Source organism: Diadema antillarum, unplaced genomic scaffold, assembly GCF_040938485.1.
Source record: "Diadema antillarum isolate AM-2024a unplaced genomic scaffold, OU_Dant_1.0 scf00000069, whole genome shotgun sequence".
Taxonomy (NCBI): Eukaryota; Metazoa; Echinodermata; class Echinoidea; order Diadematoida; family Diadematidae; genus Diadema; species Diadema antillarum.
The window spans coordinates 1,109,147-1,125,521 of NW_027270958.1; the positions used below are offsets into that span (position 1 = coordinate 1,109,147).

At 39.4% G+C, this 16,375-nt stretch overlaps 1 protein-coding gene across 1 annotated transcript in view; it reads left to right on the forward strand.

The window, feature by feature from the left end:
• Positions 1 to 403: 403 nt before the first annotated feature.
• LOC139716767 (uncharacterized) overlaps positions 404 to 16,375 on the forward strand; it is a 41,500-nt gene continuing 25,528 nt past the window's right edge. Inside the window, exon 1 of the mRNA XM_071628303.1 lies at positions 404 to 622. Coding sequence (XP_071484404.1) covers positions 499 to 622 — 124 coding nt within the window. The 5' untranslated portion in view covers positions 404 to 498. The remainder of the gene's footprint in view (positions 623 to 16,375) is intronic.

Below are 16,375 nucleotides of genomic sequence, written 5' to 3' on the forward strand. Positions count from 1 at the left end.
TGTTCATTATGTTAACACTACTCTAATGCTACTGTCAACAATAGCAACAGTGTTATGCAATACTGTAAAAATGGAAATTTTCGCAGTGTTGAAATTTTCAGCCAGAAACTAGCGTGAAAATAAAAGCACACAAATATTTTTACCTGCCATATGTTCCTGTGCGTGATGTCTTAATTCCGCGGAATTAAAAACATGCGAAACTCTTCTTACCTGGCCAAGCGCGAAAAATTAGTCGCGCGAAAATATCCACTTTTACAGTATACGTGAGCTGCACAGAGATCCAATTTGAAATGATGGGTTTTCTTCCTTTGTTTTTGTCTTCCATAGATATTAACAGAGTCTCTGGACATAGAAGCCTGCACAGAACGCTTGCTATAAAGACACATCAGCACAACAACCTACAGGAAAGTTTGTGGAAGAGTTAACAGTAACTGCATCTGAGTGACTGCAAGGAGTTATCCCCCATCGAAGACCGCCTTCTTGAAGAGCGATCCACCTATGGTACCCAGGATGGCTGGTGAGATGAACCTGACTGCGAGGGCGCTGTACTGGCTTGTGGCGTCCTGTGGGATTCTGGCAGTCCTTGGCCTGAGCATTCCGGAGGTTGGAGCAGCCACTGCAAGTAGGTTTGAAATTGTACAACTTTGGAGCAAAATGTATCTTAAGTCTTCAATTCCAAATAAAGTATTGTCTGGTGTATCTGTAGATTTAGCAAGAGCATCAAGTTGTTGATATGTAACACAAAAAGAATGATGACTTTTGAAAAGGTCATCCAGCAGAGCAAGATCTGTGTTGATTAAAGCTGTGCTCTGTACTGTGTCAGGTAAAGGGGAGGTTTTTGGGGGTGGGGATGGGATGAGTATGGTGGCTGGGGATAGTTCATTGAGATGGGGAGAGGGTAGGGATATAGTGAAACATAAAAACTGGGGGATCTACTTTTTTCCCCTTCTTTTCACTCCTTTTTTTTTTTTCATTGTGCTGTTGCATGTGATTTTTTAAAAAAAAGGTTTTATTTGTAATCCCACCAAATCATCTGTATCAGTGTGATGAAATCCAGAGCATATTTTAATCATGACATTATTTTGTAGTTGCTCTTTGACTCAAGAAATTTTGCAAAAATAAGAACCTTGTGAAATATATGCCGTATACAGTATTTATACTACTACAATTTCTACCCTCCACCACCCCCCCAAAAAATGTAGATTTATGGGATCTGCCCCCCCCCCAAAAAAAAGCCACAACAACAACAATAACAAACAAAAGGGGATGGTTTCAATGTTTACCAATTAGTAGTAAATAAGGAAATGGGAAGAATGTTTATAAGAAAATTATAATGCTGTAAGTGTAGAGAGTCGTGGGAAGTATGATGAAGATGTCACCTTCAGTGAGGAACATCAGCAGGGGGAGTGAGGGGGGACAGTTTGGAAGTGATGGCACGCATCTGGGATGAGGAAATGGGGGTTCACAAGTACGGTCGAGGCCGTAAGGAAACCACGTCATAGTCATTATGCTGCGACAGGTAATGGCGGGGTTAGTCCCGTCGCGAGCCCAGCTGAGTGCCTGACTGGAGGGCGAAATTATGTGGGGCAAGCTCAATTTCTCCCTCTCTCTCTCTCTCTCCCGGGTTTCTCCGATAGAATTGACCGATTGGTGGAAAAACACCCAACGGCTCAATTCCTCGCTAATGGATGCTGGTAACTGGATGAGAAATTCATTTTGCCTGTCTCCGCTGTGCTGTAGGATTAGAAGATATTAGTGTATTCAACAGGCTAAGTGCGCACACACACACACACATTGGGTTAACTGCTGCTGTTATTACATGTAGGAAGAGAATTGGCAATTCATTGACTACATTCCAGCACAGCTTGTAGTATGCAAAAATTACTCATTCTCAGCTTGGCATATTTGCACACTTTATTTATTTTTGTGTTCAACAAAGCTGGCTCCAAAGTGTGATTTCGCCAATTCTTTTCTATATTTCTAGTTCATTGTCAAACAGAATTGAAAATAAACCAATACTTGCAAGCTGACATCACCAACAGCACAACAGAACACAGCCATCGTGACTTATGTACACACCTAAGCCAGTTTTACCAGGGAGGTGAGACAAACACCTCCCTGGTTTTACTGTGAGCTGTTTCCTGAAATTGCATTTCCACAATCTTTTTATTTCATTCATACACAAGTCTATTTTTTCAGTCTACTTAAAATATCCTTGTTCTATTTTGTAATATAATATGCCGTCTATTACACAATCTTTTCAAACTATTAAAAAAAAATAGAAAAATTACCCATGCATTCATTTCCTCACCCCCATTCTTCATTTTCCATTCTAGATATCTCCTTAGTTCAATCTTTCCATTTTGCAGAGCCTTTATGGTAAATCTTCATTTTTTCTTAGGGTTGTTTTTTTTTGGTGACCTATCAATTTTTTTTTTTTTAACATAGATTATGTCAAATCAGTGTCGGATTAGGCAATATGCCATGTTGAAAGGTGCTAAGTGTGAAGAAAACAGTGCTTTCTAGCTTTCACTGGAGACTATTACTCTCTTCTGGATTTTGCAGATCTCAGAAAAAATCTTGAACATGGTGCTGGTATTTACTGTTGTCCAGGAGTCTATAAATTTGTATGGAAACTGAAGTGAGAATGATTGATATGGCTGTATTGGGAGAATTCTGCTTCTAAACTGGACTCTGGTTAATCTGTGGATTTCCCATTTTCCTAACACTTTAAAGGGATTGTATAGATTTGGCTGACACCTAATTGCAGGTTTCTAACATTTTTTTGGTGAGATAATGAGAAACCTCTTATGAAATATGAAACAGCATGTAATTCCATGAGGAATTAAACGTTTATTTGATGAAAATTGGTTTTGAAATGGCTGAGATATCCAAAACAGAGCGATTCTAATAAAGTGTGGGACCCACGTTTTATTACGATCGCTTTGTTTTACTTTGTTTTGGGATGTTTCATTCATTCCAAACCCGATTTTCATCAAATAAACTTTTAATTCCTCTTAAAATGGTATGCTCTGTACTATATCATAAGTGTTTTATTGGTATCTCGCAAAAAGTTAAAAGCCTAATTCTGATCTCCACCAATACTGTACTATCCCTTTAATTTTTACCTCTGCCAGAGAGGTTATGTCTTTGTCAGTGTTGGTTTGTTTGTAGGTTTGTCTCTTTGCATAATAACTCAAAAAGTTGTGAACGAATTTAGCTAAACTGTGAGTAGAAAGTAAAGTGTTTAAGCTGTATGAGCCGATAATTGCTGTGGTGTCCTTATTTGGCTCTTTAATGTTTATAGGGAATACAAACTTATGCAAATGATAGAAAAGATATGGTCCCCATGGGAGCCCTGGGAAGTAGGGCTACCAAGAGTCAAATCACTGTAAATCATTTAGCATCCTCTGCTTTCAGTATCACAGATGAATTATACATGTACATATTTTTCTCACTTCCACAAGAAAACAAGCTTTTCAAGTAGTTTGACTGTTATTTTTGAAAATGAGAATGGCAATCTTGATTATGTATTCATGTCATGTTCTTTGTAATGACCATAGTTCCATAGTTCTGATGACAGTCCATTATTTGGTTAGATTTGTGTGTTTAATTTGCTGTCGAGGAAGTTAATATCTCTCTAGGGAATGCTGTATTGAGCTGGTTATGTGAGTGTAGGCATTTTCAGATTGCCTGATTACATGAGCAGAGTGCCTGAATCATTTATGTATTTTTTTTTTCTGTGGAGCCGCAAGAACAGAAAATGCAGCCTACATATTACCCTAGAGAGTCGTAAATCTTATTATACAGATGGATTACCATCTTGTTTGAAATGATGTGGTTTTTTTTCCTTAACTTATTGGGACCTATAAACGTTGAGCTGCAGTTGTAGGAATCGCCCACACACAACAGACACATTCAATCATACACATTGTTAGTTTTTTAATCACTCACGATATTGGTCAATTTACTGGAACTCGGGATGATATGATGCCCAGGGCCCTGTTTCAATAAAGCTTTTCATAAAGTTATGCTTGACTTTACAAATGATTGGAATATGAAATGGCAATATGTGTGCTCATTTTTCCCTTATGTTTAAACAAAGCATGACTGTGATGTCAATGTTTCATCTACATTGGGGCAAAAATACACTTTCAACTAAAGACGTGTTAATATGTAAAGAATACTCATTATCATCTGCAAATTTTAATTTTAGCTAGAATCTAGACTACTGAAATTAACAATGATTAAGAAACTCACTTGGCTTGCCATATTCAAGCTGTTCGTAAAGTCATGAGTAACTTTACGAACAGCCTTATGAAACAGGGTCCAGATCTCTTTCAAAGCTAATTGTGTAGGAGCTCATCTCCAATTTGAATGCTGCTTAATCTGCACAATTGAGAAGTCTGTGTTAGAAAATTCTAAATCACATGACCAAGAAATGATAGTTTGCATGACTTAAAGGACAGTCACATTAATTCATACACTGACATTCAAATTATTTTTACCATTGTTAGAAAAAACAGTTCATATGTAAGTCTTAATACATTTTATAAGGTATCTACACGTTTGAATGAAAATAAACAGTTGAGAAATACGGCCAAAATGCTGCTTAGGACAAACATGTACTACATTACAGTTTTAAAAAGTAAGTTTTCAAAGACCTCTTAAATTTTCTATGGTCATAATGATTTGGAAGTAAGCTGCTCCGAACCTAGATGATAAACAGCTACACTGTATGATGTTACAGCTTTCATGGAAACATCTCAGTTTCCAGAGTAAAATGAATTATTTCTTTCATGCAAGGAAAGCATGATAAAATGCTGAGAACATTTTTAGTAATCTCCCCTGCTAGAAGTATGGAAATAAGAGGACACATGCTTTTCCATCTTAACTTCTCTCTAAACATGCACTTTCGGTCCTGTGGGGAGGATGAGGTATGTTGGGCTGAAGAGGCTTGAGCCTTAAAATGAGGTCCTCAGCTTTTTTTTACCGAGAACATTAGGAGTCTCGTGCACCTGTCTTGTGAATTGAGCAATTAAGACGTGACATTCATGCAACTTGCATCGTGTCTTTACGGGATCGAATACGCGGCGATGATGGCAGTACTTTGCTCCCATCATCTGTCAATGAGCTATGACTCTTTGATGGATGGGCCATCAAATATGTATGACGGGCAATTATCACTGCACACTACATGGCCCCGGGCTACGTCAGCGAGCTAACTTTTCGGAGAGAGAGCTGCGTGGTGGTATGTGGTGTCTATGCTGTGAGGGAAGTAGCGAAGGTGGGATGGTAGAGAGGTAGATAAGGACAGACAAAGGTGTGGGAAGAAATAGATAAGGATACAAGGAAAGACATGTAAGATGATATTAAAGAAAGAATAGTTTTAATGTGTAAAACAGCAAGATGGATGTGGAGAGGTAGATGATAACAGAGAGCGCAAGATGGAGAAAGTGATTAAAGGGGAATGAAACTCAAATATTCATGTGGGTTGAGTGAATATAGCGATATCAGTAGAACACATCAGTGAAAGTTGGAGGAAAATCGGACAATCCATTCAAAAGTAATGAATTTTTAAAGTTTTGATGCAGCCATTACTAGGTTAGAAGACTACTTCAGTTTGTGATGTCACATATAAAGAGAATAGAAAGAATCAACAAAATTTCACTTTTATGAAAAGTACACAATTGTCATCCCCTCGACTTGTTACTGGCATATCTTACGTGTAATGTTACTCTCCTGCTTTCTGAAAGAGGTAAGTCATTATAGCAGAAAAATTAATCTTCATATCATTCTTTGACATCACAAACTGTAGTAGTCTTCTCATCCAGCAGTGGCGACACTGAAACTTTAAAAATTCATAACTTTTGAATGGATTGTCCATTTTCCTCAGACTTTTACTGATACATGTATGTTCTATATTATTTGCTGCATTCATTCAATCCTGATGTTAAGTGTATTTGGTTTTTATTCCCCTTTAGTGTACTAAAGGGAAAATTTCAATTTCAATTAACCCTATCAAGTACTGTGATACACACTCCTGAAATTCTGCATGATACATCTTGTTTCTACACCCTGTATATGTGTGTCTTTATCATCTTCTTTATCATCTTCTACACATTTCCAAGTACATAGACTTACTGTAAAGAAAGAAATATTTGCAAATTGCAGCTGATGGCCTTTTTCGCGGCATTAGATTTTTGCAAATTGCCATTGGCATTCAATGCATATAGTGCCGACAAAAACTTTCACTTGCATTTTAATTTCACGAATCTTGGCTCTGGAGTAATTTGCAAATTTAGAATGCACATAAAAATGGTTTTACAGTACATAATTAGCATGTAATTAATACTCTGTTATATCATTTATGTGTACAGGTCCATTTTTATGAAATTCATAATTTCATAGGGCCATTTTGTGATGAACCTTGTTTCCATATTCTACAGTTACCAGAATGTCCTGCAAAGTATTGTCCTGCATCTTTCACTCAGCAATAGAGTTATTTATATGTGAATGGGGCTCAGCAGACGAGAGAGTATGTTCTTTGCGGGAGGTACATGTGGTCTACAAAGTAGCTGTTCTTTGCATATATGAGCTGTGTAAAGAGCACCAACATGTACTCAACGGTGTATGCCTCTCCCGGATCCCGGCAGGCTTTTAGTTGGGCATTTCGAGCCGGCCGTTCTTCTCTGCGCGAGACACTCAAGACCCTTTACGGGGTAAAGTGGTTATACAGCACTCGACTCAGAAAGCCGCTAGCCTCATTTCAGGACAGTGTACCAACAGTCTTGACTATAATTATGCCTTGTATGTTATCTGTGAGAGAGATAGAAGAGAAAGCAGGCTTTGAAGTCACAAGTGGCAGCTACTCACCGAGTCCAAATTACATGCATACGTTTCCCGTCTGGCGTAAATGGAGCTTGCAAGGATCTTGTGAAGGTAGCATCATTTGCTCGAGGTGTAATTTCAGCAGGGTTAATGAAATAATGAGTGGTGTGAAAACAACCTGAAAGGATCAATAAATTACTGTTAGCCCAGATAGTTTTAAAGACTGCGGGGGAGTGATGCTGTGGTTATCCTGATTAATAAAGTATTAATGGATAAAATGATTAATGATGGACACACTAAGTTCATCATATCCACTCTATGTGGTATTCTTGCTTTGCTACTTGCTGTATTTCTTAGAAGTTTGCTAATTGACCTGTGTTCATGAAATTAACAACATGCCAAACTATAGTTTCTCACAACACAGGTGCAGTGCATCAACTCCCAAGTTGGCAAGTCCATACATATGTATTAACAAAATCTTATGCTCACAGCTGATACTGAAGATTTGTTGAAGGATATGCACAATGCAGATAAAAGAAGAAAACAACAACCAAACTTCATGTTTCTTCCTTAAAAAAAAAAGAGCTTTGCTATCTCGATAAGATGTGAAATATCTGCGTTCTGTTCTTTCTGCCCATCTCTTCTTGGACTGCTATGCAAAGTTGACCTCACTGGACTATATCTTCAAGAGTAAACCACAAACTAGGCCATGGTCTACAGGTATCCAAGCACAGTGTATAAAATTCCATGGGGTAGCAAATGGCGGTCGACTGGCAAACCTGAGCGTTTGTGACAAACTTCACACACAGAGAAGATTGTGAGTGATCGTTCTCAAGGATGGGATTGATTTGATATCATACAAGCTGGCAAGCGGCACGATGAAGCACTATACGTCAAGTACTCCTCGCCCCCTTCGTGATCGTTCACTTGGCTTGTGGCAAAGTTTAAACCATGATTTGTCTACGGCAAATCTCACTTCTGTATTTCCCCATGGTATACACAGTATGTGTTCACTGTGATTATTACTCTTTATTTCAAAGTAACATCACTAATTATTGTTAAAACTGTAGTTTGGGAGAAACCACAAGGTGTGTGTGTGTGTGTGTGTGTGTGTGTGTGTGTGTGTGTGTGTGTGTGTGTGTGTGTGTGTGTGTGATATCTTGGGTTTGGTTTTTTTTCATAGGAAAAGACCTCTGGATGCGGGAGGGCAGAAAAGCTTTTCATGGGAAAAGTAACTGCTGTTATCAACTTATCTCTAGTGAGGTAGTTATAGTTGGAATGTTTTCGGCAAGGTTACAGCATTTTGCGTTGATTCTGCCTGCAAAATTGACTGATGATAATAAAAGAATATTCACAATGCATGATTCAGCCAAACCTAGCCAGTTCTCCAATATTCCTTGAAGTGTTTTTCTTTTTGTTTTTCTTTTTCTTTTTGCCAAAATTGTATCAAGGGTTTTTAGAATATTGCTCAAAGGTGGCACAGTTTTTTTGGGGAGGAGGCACAAATTCTGTGAAGTGACATATCTCCCAGTTTTTAGGTCACAGAAAATGAATTCATCCTTTGAGTGTAGCTGGATTGTGCCCTCCTCACAAGGAGAATAAAGAAACATCAAACCAGAGGGACATGTTTACAGCACGTTGTTACAAAAGAATTGACTGGCATTGAATCAGCCAATCTCGCAAAGAGGAGAAATGATTCCATGATTTGCCGTAGACTTGGTAGGAGACTGCAGATAAAATGTGTACTGCAGCTGAAAGTGATCCATTTGTTTCCATTAAGGGATGTTGGGATGAATATACCGGCATGCTCAATGGAAGACGGAATGTTGATGCGGGAGGGCAGAAAGGTAATGAGAGAGATGGATGGAAGTAGAGAGTGATGGAGAAAACTGGGCAAGGAGGTTTTGAGGGAGAGGGAGGGGACGATAAAGGCAGAGGGAGGTGGAGGAAGGGAAAAGTCAAAGATGTTATGAAAGGATGAGAATGGAAGAGTCTTGGAGGGATGCAGAGTTGGCAAGGAGAGATCAACAGGACTAGTTAGACGGGAGGTGGATGAAGGAGTATCTTAAGAAGAGACAAAGAGGAGTAGGAGAGAGAGATTGGTAGGAGACCAGCAAACCATGTAGGCTGAGGGAGATGGAGAGAGGGAGAAGTCAAAGGTACAATTCAAGGATGAGAATGGAAGACCAATGTTGATGCGGGGAAGGAAAGGTAATGAGAGAGATGGATGGAAGTAGAGAGTGATGGAGAAAACTGGGCAAGGAGGTTTTGAGGGAGAGGAGGGGGCGGGAGAGTGAGAGGTGGAGATGACGAGAGGCAGAAGAAGGAAGGAGCCAAAGATGAGGCAGCTGTTAAGGAAGAGAAGGAAAAGTTGGAGAAGGATACAAAGTTCACAAGGAGAAATTAGCAGGATTGGTTCAACAAGAGGTGAATGAAGGAGTTTGAAAAGATGAGACCGAAAAGGAGTAGGAGAGAAAGAGAGGTGGTTAGGATACCAGTAAACCATGTAGGCTGAGGGAGATGGAGGGAGGAGTCAAAGATACTATTAAGTATGAGAATGAGAGAGTTTGAAAAGGATGCAGAGTTGGCAAGCAGAGATCAACAGGACTGAATCATCTGGAGGCAAATAGAGGAGTATCAAAAGATGAGACAGAGAGGGAGTAGGGGAGAGAGAGATGGGAGACTCAACAAACCATAAAGGCTGAGGGAAATTAAACTTTAAAGAGTGAAAACAGAAGAGTCAGAGGAGGATACAGAGTTGGCAAGGAGAGATCAACTGCACTTGGTCATCTGGAGGCAAATGGGGGAATATTAGAAGATGATGCAGACAGGGAGTAGAAGAAAGATGGAGATGGGGAGAAGAGACCAGTAAACCATGTAGGCTGAGGGAGATGTAAGGAGGGAGAAGTCAAAGATACTATTAGAGGATGAGAACGGAAGAGTCTGAGAGAAAGTTGGCTAGGAGAAGGAGAAATGAACAGGCCTGGGTCATCTGGAGGCAAATGGAGGAATATTTAGAAGATGATGCAAAGAGGGAGTAGAAGAGAGAGAGATGGAGATGGGGGAGGAGACCAGTAAACCATGTAGGCTGCAGGACTCGTAGGGAGGGAGAAGTCAAAGATGATGCAGCTATTTATGGAAGGGAAGGGTGCATTGCAGATGGATGAAGAGTTGGCAAGGAGAGATGGACAGGATGTGAATGAAGGAGTATTAAATGGTGAGGCAGAAAAGGAGTGGGAGAAAGAACTGGAGGAGGAGATCAGCGAACTGTGTAGACAGAGGGAGGTGGAGGAAAGGAGAAGTTACAGACAAGACAACTTTAGAGGATGAGAATGAAAGAGTCAGGGAAAGACACAGAATCAGCAAGGACAGATTGATAGGATTGGTTGGACAGGAGGTGGAGGAGTATCTTAGAAAGAGACAAAGAGAAGTGGGAGAGAGAGATGAGGAGAGACAAGCAAACCATGTAGTCGACTGAGGGAGATAGAGGGAGGGAACAGTCAAAGATACTATTAAAGGATTAGAACAGAATAGTTGGAGAAGGATGTAGAGTTGGCAAGGAGAAATCAACAGGAGTGGCTCAACAGGAGACAAATGAAGGAGTATTATAAGATGAGACCAGAAAAGGAGTGGTAGAAAGAGATGGGGAGGAGTTCAGCAAACCGTGAAGACAGGAGGAAGAACAGATGAGAAAAGGAAGATGGGACAACAAGAAGGCGGAAAGAAGAGGACAGGAGAAGAGATTAAAAGGCAGGAATACAAGATGAAAAAGACGGTGACAAAAGGAGGGCAGAACAGAATTGCAAATTAGATAGTGATGTACATTGTGAGATTCTTGGAAGAGAGTTGCCCGGGGTTTGTTATGAAAAGAGTAAAAAAAACTGAAAACTCGTCGGACAGCTGCGAAACCCTTCAGACACAACGCCTCGCATTTCCTGATGTCACACCCACACAAGGAGCTCCTGGCTAGTACTCTCGTATCCATAATATGGATTACAGGAAATATCTTTTGTATCATATCTTTCTCTCATATATAATGCTGCCGACATAGGATAAGTTTGTACAGTGTAGATTACTGGAGCAAGGAGCGAGATTTATTAAAAAACAACATCCTACTACATTTTTTGGCGTTAAGACTCTACAAATTAAGTTTGTTGTAATATTGGAGCCTACACGTCTCACTAGTCACATGGAGATGGATAGAATACCAGACTTCAATTCCAGATACAGCTTATGTCCTGTCTTTGGGGAGAGATGGGTGTTAAAGTGGCTTTAATAGTTACAACCTATCTGACCAGTAGTTTCTTATACTAGTAACCTGTGTGTGTTTGTTTTCATAAGTTATTTTGCAACAATTTATAGACTTAAATATGAAAATGGATACAATTGATTGATGACAGTGTGATGCCAAGTTCAGGCCAAGGGTATCTTTTAAGTGTTGCTGGATCTCATGCCCTTTCCCATCTCTTTGCTCCTTTCTTCACTGTCCATTTGTCCCTATGTGTCTATCCATCTGGATTTATGCTTTCCATTACTTAACCCATTGAGGACGAGTCCTGAGTATACTCGCAGGCAGGTGTTGATGGGAAATGCGTGTTGTAGCAAAATCAGTCCATCCTCATGATCACGTCTTTTTCTAACCATTCTATTCATTTAGTGCAAACAAAGGGGCTCTGACCAGAAATGTATGTATTTTGTAAGCAAAGAAAAAAAAGTGAGTGAAGCAAATGGGATTATGACATTTAGTCCGGATGTCCCTTCTCTTTTTTTTTTGTAATCAGTCTGTATGCAGTATCTCTAGTATAGCACCGTAGGGTTTACTTTGTCTTACCCACATTGTTTATGTCAGTGCTTCTTTACCTTTTCTCAGTTGTACTCTCTTATTCTTTGTGCATCTCCTCCCTTGAAGGGTGCTGGAGGCATAATCTTTTTGTGTTGTTGTTGTTGTTTCTTGTCAACTGTATGAGCAGTCAAAGCACTCTGGTTGAAATTCTAGGCGAGAGAAAAGATGAGAAAATTGTAAGGTTATTGATATCATGAAGTACAAAGTTGAGAAAAAAAAAATGCAATCGTCTTATCTCCAGTGTCCCATTCCAAAGAACCTCATTTGTTCCCATATGCTCTTGATACTTTTTCCCCCACTCCTCTCTACCACCCCCCCCCCTTCCTTCTCTCTTTCTCTCTTTTAGTGTTAATTAATGATTTTCCTCTTGTGGCATTCTCCCCCTCTTTTCTCTCCTCCTCCTTCTCCTAAAGTTGACGGGTTATGACACATCACGTTTCGCCTCAAATATTGATTTATTTACCGAGAAGGGATCGCCGTTCTGGGGATCCGGGAGTTTGTCATGAATTTCGAACGGGGCCGTCTGCACTCCTTTGGGACGAGACTTGGACGCTCGTCACCCAGTGTGTCAAAAGTTTGAGCGGGATTGTGTTCCTGATGTGGCATAAGAAATTCTCAGCCTCTTCATCTTGATTTTTTTTTTTACTCCACTAGCTGGCTTTCTTAACTCTTTAATGCCATGTCAGTGGCATAAATGAATGCATGGTAATGTGCTTCTTCAGACATGCAAGGAATTAACTCCTCAACACACCAATACCCCCATCAGACCAGGCATAGTGTCTTTCATCTGAAAGGTTTATCTGATTAATTTCCATGGAAACAGCAATGAAACATCCATGACGATGAAGGCACAAAGTCCCCCTCCTCAGCCTTCGGGTAGCTCCCAATCGTTCAGCCGTGATTCGATGGTAGACTCCGCTCCATAAGGCTCTCCCGTTGATCGCTGTCGAAACAGCGATGACATTGCACGAACGGCCCCAGCAGAGATATGTGCTACTACACCGCCTGAGCCGTTGTGATGATGTGCATACAGAGGTAGCTGGTATTTAAGGGTTTGTGTGTTTGTCATTCTGCGTCACCTTCCTATCTCAAAAGTTAGATGTAGAAAAGAATTCAACAGTGATGATGAGTAAGATTCGCCCCTGTTGAATTCCAGTGGGTACGGTAATCAGTGGGCTAAAGTTGGTCCAAGATGGGTTTGACATGAATGTTTGGAGGTTGTTTTACTGAATTTAGCTGTTAGATATTAATGCATTTAACTCTTTATATGAGAATACGAATGACCTCATGACTTACTGTAATCGTAAAAGCTGTTATATTCGTGAGGGTTTGATTTTGGCTGATTTTGCAAATCATTGTAGGGTTGTGAATTTAACAGCACATGAAAATATTGCGAACGGACAGGTGTTAGTGCACTTATGATAGCCTCCGTGTCAAAATCATGAAAACAACATCTCGTTAAAATGTCTGTGACCTCCATATTCACAAAAGTATCTGTAAGTGAAAGTAGTAGCTTATCGTCGCTGGGGCGATAAGACCTCGTATCTACAAAATGTCAAATGTTCAGGAGAGCCAAAAAACATGGCGGCCAAAGCACTGTGGCGAATGAGATAGCCTTTCCTTTGACATGCCATGGTGGCTTCATTTTTGGAGTAAGACAGTTGGGACTTGGACAGGACATCACTTAACCCATTATTTGACCATTAATCCCAAAAACTCATTTTCACCAAAATTGCAGATACAAGGTCTTATCACCCCAACGACGTTATACAGTATTCTATCCTGTCAGACAAAATGGGAGAATTAATCCCATTTGTGCAACTATAAGTGAAGAGTATTACCTGCACAAGTAAAACCAATCATATCAAGCATTTCCTGTCTTACTTTCAAAGTAGGAAGTGCTGTACTCTGATGTCAAACTCAGGCAGTATGCTTTTCACATTATTGTTTTGAGTGCAGAAGGCAAGTGGGATGTCAGGGTATTATATAAATGAAAAGGTTTAAGACAGATACTAATGTGTGTTCATTATGAAGCAATATTTCACATTTATTGATTAGTTAATTCCATTATGTTGTCTGTCTGTATATCATGACTGTCATATGAAATATTGTGAGTAATTTCTAGAGTAAATGAGATTTGTAAAAATTAAAACAAATAAACATGTCAAGTGATGTAATCTTTTCAGTTCTGTTCGTTTGTTTGTTTGTTTGTTTGTTTTTTTAAAGGAGGCAGGCAGATATTTTAACAGTTATATGAGTCGAATATTCTTAAAGGGACTGTACAGTACTGGTTGAGGTGTGGATTCAGGTTTATAACATTCCTAAGTGAGATCATGAGAAACCTCTTATGAAATATGAGAGCATGTAATTTTGAGAAGGATTCAACGTTTATTTGATAAAAATTGGTTTTCAGATGGCCGAGATATCCAAAAAATGATAATAATAAAAGGCGACAGGCCACACCTTTTGTTTGGATCTCTTTGTTTTGTCTTGTTTGTGGATATCTCAGCCATTTCAAAACCGATTTTTATCATATAAACTTTTGATACCCCTTAGAATTGCATGCTCTTTGACATCTCATAGAGTGGTTTCTGAATATCTCGCAAAACGTTAAAAGCTAAATCCTCACCTCAAGCAGAATTGTGAATCATAATACATCTATGAACATCTCTTGAGTAGAACCCATGTATGCGACTTCCTGCCAGTTGTTGAATGATCTGAGATCGAGGGACAAAAAGAAAACCAGAACACAAAGTGAAGGCTCGTTGATGATATTTTCCTTCTTTTTTTTTTCCTACTGCAAAGAGTCATCAGTTGGAGAAAGTTAACAATGCAGTGTACCTCCGTCATCTGCATAGACGTAAGCCGAGACTACCAGCAAAGGCTCCTGCCTGCTTGAAAAACAAAATTTGCTATTCATGAATTCATAGGGGGATAAACCTTGTTCATGTTGAGATGTGGCAGTCGGGGATTTGGGGTGATATTAGTTGGACGGAATCTCGTCCCCCTCCTGCTTTGTTTTTAAGTGTGGGGCAAAGGAGGATGCTGTATCCTGTATTAGTATCGTCCCAGGGGTGGAAGATTTCCTTTCTCAGTATTTTGTTTTTGTTTTTGTTTTTTACATTTTTAACCCTTAAAGGGATGGTACAGTTTTGGTTGAGATGGAGATTCAGATTCTAAATTTTTGCGAGATTAGAAACCACTTATTTGAAAGAGCATGCAATTCTGAGAGGAATTCAAAGTTTATTTTATGAAAATCATTTCCGAAATGGCTGAGATATCCAAAAACAAAGTAAAACAAAGTGGTCCTGATTCAAAGTGGTGCCCACCTTTTATCAGGACCACATTGTTTTTGGATATCTCAGCCATTTCAAAACCGATTTTCATCAAGTAATCTTTGAATTCCTCTTAGAATTGTATGCTCAAATAAGTGGTTTGTAGTTATTTGGCAAAATGTTAAAGCCTGAATCCCCATCTCAGGCAAAACTACACCACCCCTTTAAAGTGGCCAGACACTAAATCAAACTTTCTAGTAAACTTTTTTTCAGAAAGCATTCAGCTATTCCTTCAAATTTGTCTGTCATAGCTGTAAAGACAGCAGGCCCACTCAGGTGTAGCAATGTACTGTATACGCCAAATATTTCGCGAGGTTTTTATTTTCGCGAATTTCGCACGAATGTCGCGAATCGGGTGCTATTCGCGAAAAGACACGTGAAAATATTGACTCTGATCCCGATGTGAATGTGACGTATGCATGTACATTTCACCGTTCAGTACAAGACTCCACGATCGCGAATTTAACCACTCGCGAAATCGTCAGGAATTTCCGATTCGCAAAAATTTAGACTCGCGAAATATATGGCGTATACAGTACCTCAGACTAACAGGAAGGCCATGGTGACATAATAGGGATTAATACTTTGTTGAATGTATCTCTGTTCATTAAAAATTGTTTGTAGACATTTGTGTGAATTGGCAAAGAAAGTGCTCCAAGCATGCATGCCAAACAAAGCTTATCAACAAAGCACAGGGTTAAATAGTATCATGGCAATATTTCTGCAGGTTGGAGAATCTTACTGACCATCAACCATTACCAGCTAGCAAAATTATATATCATATCTTCCAGCAGGTTCTGAAGTCCTTGTAGTTGTTTGTCAATGTTGAAGTCTTATGGGGGGGGGGGGGGGGGGAGGGTGTTTAAAAAAAATGTCATTGCAACAGCAAGGACACCAGCAACGGTAACTTCAGAGCAGGATATTTGATTCATTTTTTGCTTGTAATATCACACCTGTGTCTATAATTACTTCTCTTTTTCTCTTCCTTTTTTTTCTGTAGATAATTTGAAAGGTTCCTTTTTTAGCCAACTAGGAGATTGAAATCCAAACACTTTCATTTTATGCATTTATGAATAAATTTTGTTTGATTTTACATATTAATTTGTGATCCAAGATCCATAATTACAAAGTAATTCGTAGAGTCTATTACGTTAGTGCTACAAAATCTTCTTGCATAAAGCACTAAAAATTGCTTTCATCCATTTCTTGGTATTGAAACCCCCGGTACAATGCCCCCCCCCCCCCAAAAAAAAAAAAGTGAATAATGCAACAAAATGACAGATTTCTATTTGGAACCCCAGGGTACCAAAGACCGCATCATATGTCCAAACAGAAGCAGAAGTCTTTCATGATTCGGTGGACATCG